Consider the following 10,811-nt stretch of genomic DNA (forward strand, 5'->3'; position numbering starts at 1 on the left):
AAAGCTTTTTCTGCATCTATTGAGATGATCGTATGGTTTGTAGTCTTCAGTTTGTTACTGTGATGATAAGAGACCTAAGACAGCTACAGAGGCTAAGTGACCTTTCCTTCCCTCAATGGGTAGGTATCCTTGTTCTGCCTTCTAATTGAGTTAGTATCTGAGTAAAGAACTGCCAGGTGTCATTTAGTTCACAATACACTGCTGTGGCAATATAGAAATGAATTTGCCTAAGTCATTTGGCTTTTCTCAATTATAGTAAATGAATATACTGAATGAATGCTTCAACTTAAGGAAATGTTCTTAAAAATATATTAATGTAGGCAACTTCAGTGGAGAACTGAAATCAAAACAAAGCATTCAGATAAAGGGTTGAAATAAAAGTACACTCAGTTGTATCCAGTTTCCTCTTGTAAATCTCTCTTTTTAATTTGAGTGGACAGTCACTTGAGAATATCTGACTTGGGGCTAAGGAAATCTAAGCCTTCTTGGCCACACTGTATTCTCTTATGTCATTTACTAAAGACACCAGTTGGGTTGCTGAAAAAAGCGTGGGAAAAATCAATCCCTCACATCCAAAGGGTGGCTCTTGAAACTATGTGTGTTGTTGTAGTTATTTTGCTCTTCTGGCCTCAGAAGTTCTAATCTTAACCTTAGCCCCTCATGGAGAGAGACTTTGTAAACCAATTCCCACATTACTCATTATGTGACTGTTGAAAAAGAGCAACCCAGCTCTTTTCCTGTGCTTTCAACCAGTTATCTTCTTCAAAAATCTGTTTGGATTGTTATACCTTAATCTTGCCTGGCAAGGGACTTATGGGAAGGTTCTTATTGTTTGAAAGTTTGGTGCCAGTATCTGCAAAGAAAGAAGAAAGATGTGTGTATCAAACATCCCAATAGTGAAGGTGTGTGAAAGCAACTTTTGAAAAAGTTAATCTGTCAGAGTTTAGCCGTATTATTACATTTTATTTTATTCATTGAAAATAAATAATTATCAATGAATCCTTTCTAGATTTTCTGGTTTCCCAAAGTTCCCTGTATTCACATTCTAAGAGGAAAAATGGTATTTTAAGTCAGTGCTCTCCACCTTATATTATTTATAATCACTCCTCGTGACCTCTTCCTTCCAAGAAACTTGATCCTGAGACGTGTCCTTTGTTTGTCTTTGTGGAATAAGTGATGAGGATGCATCCTGGAGACCTGTGAGATGTTTAACTTGTGGCATAATGAAACTAGGATGGAGAGTTCTGGAAAGATCTGGAAAGGTGGCTGGTAGAGTGTGGCCAGATGTGGTGGGAGAAGAGAGACGTACAGAGAGAGGGAGAGGAAATTTTCAGAGGGAGAAAATGAAACAAATAATTAAATAAGTTTTGTTGCGTGGTGTGGGACGCAAGCCTTTCTCTCCCCCTTTCCTTCACAATGTCTTTGTTAAAGACTGTGTTTTTCATTAGTTTTACTAAGATAGGATTTGCTGTTTTGTTTGGATACTGAGAATGGACCCATGGAAACAGTTACATTTGGGTTATCTCTGACTGTCTTTAATGAAGAACATAAATATTGGCCACACTATCTATGCACATGCTATCACCATGCCTTTTTTGTTCTCTGTTCATATATCTAAGTCCTCTTCTTTCTTTAAGGTCAATCTCAAATCTCATCTGAAATGTACATTTATTGATAGATTCAACCCATAATGAACTGTCCCTTCTTTGTCCTCCTTAGGCTCTGATTATTTACAAAAACTCATTTTTGAACTTAGAAACTGTCCAATGTGATATATTAGTTATTTCACCAGCATATGTTATATCCTCAACACAATTATACGCTTTTGTGGGGCTGGGATCATACATTCTGTAATTTTTCTCAGTACTTACACTTACTTTGATAAAAAGCGCATTCATTCATCTAAACATCATTTATTGGATGTTAATTAAATATCTCAACTCAGTAAATATTGTTTGAATGAATGCATGCATGAATGAGGGAGTGTGCAATAGGTAGCCTAATGTACTGCCCAATGTGAGAAAACCAAAAACATAAACACAAAAGCAAGCCAAAAAGTGGACCAGGACTTTCTGCAAAATATCCTGCTTTTTGTTGGATGATGCCATGAAAATCAAGATGCTCCTGAAAGGTCTTAATAGCTGACCAAGAATAGTAAACAATTGAAATTCTCTCAGGCTTCTTCAACCCTATCACTGGACACATTTATACCTCTCAGGAGTGGTATTAAAAGAAGAGATTAATAAAGCTTTTATAGATGAGTTGATAAATCTCTAAAGATTTAAGTCTTCATTGCCTGCTAGGTTTTCTCTATTTTGGGTTTCCAAAAGATTTCAATAAACCACAGGATAATTAAAAATTAGACATTATCGTTCTTACCTTGATGTTTTTTGATGGTAAACACCTTTTTATTGTCTCCATAGTGCTGCCTAGTTTCCACCAGTACAGTACTTAAGTGAATTTTGCTCTGGATGTTGAATATTACTTAAATAACTAAAGTAACTTCCTCAGAATTATTATTCTGTTCTGGTTAGGATACTATCTGCTCTGGTTTGTTAAAATTTCCCTTTAGAGTGGTTTTAATTTTGTTTCTGATAGGGTCCTAGGATTTATTGCCACACCCATCCTGCATCTGTTTTTCTTTGAATTACTCTCCTTGCAGTTTCTGATTCATACAGGGCCTTACAGGTTAGTGACAACCTGGCCATCACAACGCTGGGAAGGAGAGGCCTACTTTTCAGAGGTGTTGATGTTTTCTGTACCTGAAGGTTTTCAAGAGATATCAATCTTCCTCACCACCGCCCTTGGCCCTCTTAATGGACTAAGCAGTTCCTCATGAAATTTCTGTAGGATATCTGTACCAACTTCTCAATATTGTTCCATCCTGAGTCTAAATTCCTGGCCTCAAGGTAATGTTAGATTTCTAGCTCCAGCCCCTATTTACATAAGGCCTATACTAAGGAACGGAACCCACAGACATCAGTCCGCTCTTCTTTCTCTGGATTTAATTTCTCTGTTACTTTCTGAAACATGCAGGTGTTCCTTTCTTTCTTTTAATCTCAGCTATGTCCTTTTAACTTTTTCAAAATTGACCCAGAATTTACGTGTGTCTCCAGTAAGAGTACATTAAATTGAGGTTAGTCTGCTATTCTACTGGCATATTTGAGATCCAGATAATTTGCTACTTAACTGGATTCAATGACCTATATATTTCAGGCATCTAAAACTCACCATGTCCCAAATTTCCCTCCTTATAGTTAGTAATTTTCTTGGGAATCTGGATGACATAAAATGGAATAAAGTTAGTGAGTGGCCCAGGAATGCCTGAAAGTTTGTTTGTCAGAGTGGCCAGGGAAAGTTAAGCAAGGAAGAAAAGCAAATGAAAAACAGAATCACATTATTATGGCTGAGTTTACTCCCAGGATTCCATGCAGAGCTCTCTGTAGAGCTGGGATGGGTTATAACTTATGCCAGAGCTCTACGTGGGGCTGACACCGTCTCATGCCAAGCTCTCAGTTCTGGGCTCACGTCATCTCTGATCCACTCTGTGGAGTGGAAACTTTGGAGGAATGGCCAATGTGTTCCGCGGCGTAGGAAGAGGGAAATTGTGAATGTGACTTTCTAAATTGTGGAGGAACTAACCACTGTAAATGTGCCTTGAACTATGTTGTTTAATTTGACCAGTCAGATCAATGACATTCCCCTTCAATGAAATGCTGCTACGTATATGAGCAGAAAAACAAAACTGGTATAAGGAATAGATAGCTAGTGGGAAGCAGCCGCATAGCACAGGGAGATGCGCTCGGTGCTTTGTGACCACCTAGAGGGGTGGGATAGGGAGGGTGGGAGGGAGGGAGATGCAAGAGGGAGGAGATATGGGGACATATGTATAACTGATTTGCTTTGTTATAAAGCAGAAACTAACACACCATTGTAAAGCAATTATACTCCAATAAAGATGTTACCAAAAAAAACTGGTATAAGGAGATGGAGAGACTGGGAGTCTTATTTTCCCACCAATTAACTTTGCCTCTGACCATGACCTTCCCTTTGAGTCTCCTAGACCTTGGGGATGATCGCAGCCCCTTGGGTTGGGTGACGGCAACCCCATCTTCACTAGAACCTCTATAGTTAACTTTGATTTTTCCCACTCCATCTATCCATCCCATGTATGCAGTCAGACATTTGATCTTGGACTTTTCCTGACAAAATATGCTTGAATATAACCATTTCTTTTTACTCCCACTGTTACTGCTATTGTCACTGCCTTAACTAGGGCTTTATCTTTAAGTTCTTTATATAAATATATAAATATCTATATATAAATATAATATACAAATAAATAAAATATAATATTAATTCTGATGATTTTAAAGTCTTTTCTTGATAAAGACTTTTCCTGATAAAGACACACAATATCTTATATAAATATTTTTGTATTATCTGTTCTTTTCTTAGAATTTTAGCCATATGATTCTATCTCTTGGTTTGTCTAGAACTTTTTGATTGAATGCTGGCTATTTTATTTGGCTTTTTTTGTTTTTCTCAGTGGAAACGTTGTTTTGCTTCAAAATATTTTATTCTACCTGGAAGTAGCAAATCTTCAAATTACAATTTTTTAAATGCTTTCAAATATCAATACTATAGGTGTCACAAAATCTAGAAAAATGACATTTAAAAATGAACTACTGCCAGATGTGTCTCTATAAAACTTTTCCCCCACTCTTTTAGCTATATATTCTTTAACTGCCTCCTCATACGACAGTTTATGTATTTTCGAAATAAAATTTTAAGAAATAAACTTTGTAGTTTTTAGACATAGATTTCTTGTAGCATGGTTGATTAGAATTTGCTTCTAGTTATTAATAGTTTAGAAAAGTTTATTTCAGCTTCACAGTTTATTATTGATAATGTCACATTCATTTTCATTGTTAACTTTGAGAAAACCTCTATGGATTACTTCCTCATAAGTATTTACTATTATAAATGCATTACTGATTTCAGTACTGCTATAGGTTTGTGCATTACAGGGATTCTGATAAAATACTCATTCATACCATTCCATTACACACATTGTTGATGGAGTATATTCATTCATTCATTCATTCATTCATTCATTCATTTATTTATTTTTGGCTGTGTTGGGTCTTCGTTGCTGTGCGCAGGCTTTCTCTACTTGCAGGGACTGGGGGCTACTCTTCGTTGCGGTGCACAGGCTTCTCATTGCGGTGGCTTCTCTTGTTGCAGAGCACGGGCGCTAGGCACGGAGGCTTCAGTAGTTGTGGCTCGCAGGCTCAATAGTCGTGGCTCATGGGCTCTAGAGCGCAGGTTCCGTAGTTGTGGCACACCGGCTTAGTTGCTCCGTGACATGTGGGATCTTCCCGGACCAGGACTCGAACCTGTGTCCCCTGCATTGGCAGGTGGCTTCTTAACCACTGCGCCATCAGGGAAGCCCCTGGAGTATATTCTTGACAGAAGAAAATTTCCATTTTGACTAAGCATTGATGAGAACTGAATCTTTGACTTATCTTTCACATGCCTGATGATTGAAATAATTTTCCACAGATTAGCTTCTGGTTTTGTACTTTTCAGTTCTTTTTTTTCTTCTTCAAACGCACATGCTTTGAGAGCTGTGAAGTGCAAGACATGGCTATATTGTAAGGTGGTTTTTGTCCTTATGCTTCTGTGTCTTGTGCTAGGTTAAGTCAGTAGAGTAGTCAGTATGAGTACTGGAAGTTATTCCTGTAATGCGATAGTATATAGTCAATTACATATGGCGGTGTCTGAAAATCACATAATAGCCTCACTTAAAACATCTCCTTAGGGCTTCCCTGGTGGCGCAGTGGTTGAGAGTCCACCTGCCGACGCAGGGGACACGGGTTCGTGTCCCGGTCCGGGAAGATCCCACATGCCGCGGAGCGGCTAGGCCCGTGAGCCATGGCCGCTGAGCCTGTGCGTCCAGAGCCTGTGCTCCACAACGGGAGAGGCCACAACAGTGAGAGGCCCGCGTACCACAGAAAAAAGAAAATCTCCTTAGCCAGATTTCAAAAAAGCCTGTGGCCATTCCAATATGATCCAACATAACGGAATATGATAGAAGGAAAATTGGCAAAGAAAGAGACGCTGGTCTTACCTGATGGAAGTTAAAATATCTCACTTTTGACAATTTTGCAAAAACTTATAATTCCATGAACTAATTTCTAGGGTTCTTCATAGGACCTAAAAAGGAACCCATAGAGTTGTGGAACAACAATAGAAGCTGCTGTGATGAGAAGCCCAGGCACCGCAACAAAGAGTAGCCCCCGCTCGCCGCAACTAGAGAAAGTCTGCACGCAGCATTGAAGACCCAACGCAGCCAAAATAAAAATAAATAAATAAAGATAAATAAATTTATTTTTTAAAATGTAATACTCAGGTTTGAGGCATGAGAAATATGATGAGGAGAAATTAGCTAATCCTTTCAGAACTTTTAAAATATCAAACTCGGTCTCTAAGATTTTAGCATTATATACAACATCGGTTACTTATTAGTGGTTTGGGAAGGCCAATTTAAAATTTTCTGATCTTACTGTATTGAAATTCACGGCCCTAATGTTTTCCACATTGACTATATGAATGATGAAGTAAAGTCAATCATGTATTTCCTTTCCAACTGGGCAGAAATCAAAATTTTGAAAAGTGTTTGGACTACTGACTTTTGATTTCTTCTAAGGCAAGTGTATAGGTAATTTTTATTCCCTGATTAGGAGGAAAATGGTGGAAGAGGGCAGGGTTAAGAATTAAGATTTCAAGAGCGTGAGAGTTAGACGACCAACCAGAGTTCCTAAGGTTCGGTGCCTGTAACTGTCGCCGCCGCTTAAGCCTGTCAAAGCAGTGGTACGGCTGCTGCCCTCGTACTTGCTACCTCTAGAAATATTCTTGCCAGTAGTGGCGGCAGCGGGACTCAATTACCCCCTTTTCTCACTCTCTCCAGAAGCTCCAGATGGCGTCTTCTGTGGGCAACGTGGCCGACAGCACAGAACCAACGAAACGTATGCTTTCCTTCCAAGGGTTAGCAGAGTTGGCACATCGAGAGTATCAGGCAGGAGATTTTGAGGCAGCTGAGAGACACTGCATGCAGCTGTGGAGACAAGAGCCAGACAATACTGGAGTACTTTTATTACTTTCATCTCTACACTTCCAGTGTCGAAGGCTGGACAGATCTGCCCACTTTAGTACTCTGGCAATTAAACAGAACCCTCTTCTGGCAGAAGCCTATTCGAATTTGGGGAATGTGTACAAGGAAAGAGGGCAGTTGCAGGAAGCAATTGAGCATTACCGGCATGCATTGCATCTCAAACCAGATTTCATCGATGGTTATATTAACCTGGCAGCCGCTTTGGTAGCAGCAGGCGACATGGAAGGGGCAGTACAAGCTTACGTCTCTGCTCTTCAGTGCAATCCTGATTTGTACTGTGTTCGCAGTGACCTGGGGAACCTGCTCAAAGCCCTGGGTCGCTTGGAAGGAGCCAAGGCATGTTATTTGAAAGCAATGGAGACGCAACCGAACTTTGCAGTAGCTTGGAGTAATCTTGGCTGTGTTTTCAATGCACAAGGGGAGATTTGGCTTGCAATTCATCACTTTGAAAAGGCTGTCACCCTTGACCCCAATTTTCTGGATGCTTATATCAATTTAGGAAATGTCTTGAAAGAGGCACGGATTTTTGACAGAGCTGTGGCAGCTTACCTTTGTGCCCTAAGCTTGAGCCCAAATCATGCAGTGGTACATGCCAACCTGGCTTGTGTATACTATGAGCAAGGCCTGATAGATCTGGCAATAGACACCTGCAGGCGAGCTATTGAATTGCAACCACATTTCCCTGATGCTTACTGCAACCTAGCCAACGCTCTGGAAGAGAAGGGCAGTGTTGCCGAAGCAGAAGAGTGTTATAATACAGCTCTGCGGCTGTGTCCCACCCATGCAGACTCTCTGAATAACCTAGCCAATATCAAAGGAGACCAGGGAAACATTGAAGAGGCAGTTCGCTTGTATTGTAAAGCATTAGAAGTCTTCCCAGAGTTTGCTGTTGCCCATTCAAATTTAGCAAGTGTATTGCAGCAGCAGGGAAAACTGCAGGAAGCTCTGATGCATTATAAGGAGGCTGTTCGAATCAGTCCTACCTTTGCTGATGCCTATTGTAACATGGGAAACACTCTAAAGGAGATGCAGGATGTTCAGGGAGCCTTGCAGTGTTATACTCGTGCCATTCAGATTAACCCTGCACTTGCGGATGCCCACAGCAATCTGGCTTCCATCCACAAGTATTCAGGGAATATTCCAGAAGCAATTGCTTCTTATCGCACTGCTCTGAAGCTTGAACCTGATTTTCCTGACGCTTATTGTGATTTGGCTCATTGCCTGCAGATTGTCTGTGATTGGACAGACTATGATGAGCGAATGAAGAAGTTGGTCAGCATTGTGGCTGACCAGCTGGAGAAGAATAGGTTGCCTTCTGTGCAGCCTCATCATAGTATGCTCTATCCTCTTTCTCATGGCTTCAGGAAGGCTATTGCTGAGAGCCATGGGAACCTCTGCTTGGATGAGATCAGTGTCCTTCATAAACCACCGTACGAACATCCAAAAGACTTGAAGCTCAGTGATGGTCGACTGCGTGTAGGATACGTGAGTTCTGACTTTGGGAATCATCCTACTTCTCATCTTATGCAGTCTATTCCAGGCATGCACAATCCTGATAAATTTGAGGTATTCTGTTATGCCCTGAGCCCAGATGATGGCACAAACTTCCGAGCGAAGGTGATGGCAGAAGCCCATCATTTCATTGATCTTTCTCAGATTCCATGCAATGGGAAAGCAGCTGATCGCATCCATCAAGATGGTATACACATCCTTGTAAATATGAATGGTTATACCAGGGGTGCTCGAAATGAACTCTTTGCTCTCAGGCCAGCTCCTATTCAGGCAATGTGGCTGGGCTACCCTGGGACCAGTGGCGTGCTTTTCATGGATTATATCATCACTGATCAGGAAACTTCACCTGCTGAAGTTGCTGAGCAGTATTCTGAGAAACTGGCTTATATGCCCCGTACTTTCTTTATTGGTGATCATGCTAATATGTTCCCTCACCTGAAGAAGAAGGCAGTCATCGATTTTAAGTCCAATGGGCACATTTATGACAATCGGATTGTGCTGAATGGCATCGACCTCAAAGCATTTCTTGATAGTCTCCCAGATGTGCAGATTGTCAAGATGAAATGTCCTGATGGAGGAGACAACGCAGACAGCAGTAATACGGCTCTTAATATGCCTGTCATTCCTATGAATACTATTGCAGAGGCAGTTATTGAAATGATTAACAGAGGACAAATTCAGATAACAATTAATGGATTCAGTCTTAGCAATGGACTGGCAACTACCCAGATCAACATTAAGGCTGCCACTGGAGAGGAGGTTCCCCGTACCATTATTGTAACCACCCGTTCTCAGTACGGGTTACCGGAAGATGCCATTGTGTACTGTAACTTCAATCAGTTATATAAAATTGACCCATCTACTTTGCAGATGTGGGCAAATATTCTGAAGCGTGTTCCCAATAGTGTACTGTGGCTGTTGCGTTTTCCAGCAGTAGGAGAACCTAATATTCAACAGTATGCACAAAATATGGGCCTTCCCCAGAAGCGTATCATTTTTTCACCTGTTGCTCCTAAGGAGGAACATGTTCGGAGAGGCCAGCTGGCTGATGTCTGCTTGGACACTCCACTCTGTAATGGACACACCACAGGGATGGATGTCCTTTGGTCAGGGACACCCGTGGTGACTATGCCAGGAGAGACTCTTGCTTCCCGAGTTGCAGCTTCCCAGCTCACTTGTTTAGGCTGTCTTGAGCTTATTGCTCAAAATAGACAAGAATATGAAGACATAGCTGTGAAACTGGGAACTGATCTAGAATACCTGAAGAAAATTCGTGGCAAAGTCTGGAAGCAGAGAACATCTAGCCCTCTGTTCAACACCAAACAATACACAATGGACCTAGAGCGGCTCTATCTACAGATGTGGGAGCATTACGCAGCTGGCAACAAACCTGATCACATGATTACGCCTGTTGAAGTCACTGAGTCGGCCTAAATAATGACTGTGTGCACAGGAGAATTACCCTGTACCTGAGCCTCAACCTTCTGGGGGAAAGGGAACTACTTTTTTCTTATCTGTACAATACCATGCTGCAGATGGGTGACAGTCAATGATAAGAAATAGCACAGCCAGACTTGCTTCCTGCATGATCATGATCACGATAGGGAGAGACACAAGAGATGGGAAACTGCTGTTCCACAAGGAGTCTCCATAGAATTTTGCAGCAGCCAGGTGTCTGGAAGGTCTGGAAGGTAAGTCTGGAAGGTCTGATCTCCCTTGGTCTTCCATGGGATGGATGGTTAGTGTGGAAGGGAGATAGAGATTGCCCAGCCGTTTTGTGATTATCATGGATTGATCGAGTCTTCTGAATTAATATTTTTCTTTATATTTTGGGTATTGGAGCTTTTAAAAATGTTTGGTTTCGGGTATTTGTATTCATGTGAAGTGTGTATGATTCTCTTGAGATAAGCTTTTAAGCTAAAATATTCCTTGTTTTAGTTTCTGAACTCTACAGATAAATGGGGACTTTGCTGGTGTAGTCTTTTTATAGGTTTTATAAACCACTTGAGCCTATGTCAGTCATTTTAGTGTCTGACATAATGTTTGGAACTATCAGTGCTTTGTTGGTTTATAGATGATGGCTTAAATTCTTTTCCTGATCCGTTTGCTTCTTCCCTTCCCC

At 40.9% G+C, this 10,811-nt stretch overlaps 1 protein-coding gene across 1 annotated transcript; it reads left to right on the forward strand.

Moving 5' to 3' along the window:
- Positions 1 to 6,982: 6,982 nt before the first annotated feature.
- LOC309974203 (UDP-N-acetylglucosamine--peptide N-acetylglucosaminyltransferase 110 kDa subunit-like) lies at positions 6,983 to 10,123 on the forward strand (the record flags this gene model as incomplete). Its single annotated transcript, XM_082858676.1, has 1 exon — positions 6,983 to 10,123. The coding sequence occupies one exon, from the start codon at positions 6,983 to 6,985 to the stop codon at positions 10,121 to 10,123; it is 3,141 nt and encodes a 1,046-aa protein (XP_082714802.1).
- Between the last annotated feature and the right edge of the window lie 688 nt (positions 10,124 to 10,811).

Source organism: Leucopleurus acutus (assembly GCF_964270905.1).
Source record: "Leucopleurus acutus genome assembly, chromosome: 17".
Classification (NCBI taxonomy): Eukaryota; Metazoa; Chordata; class Mammalia; order Artiodactyla; family Delphinidae; genus Leucopleurus; species Leucopleurus acutus.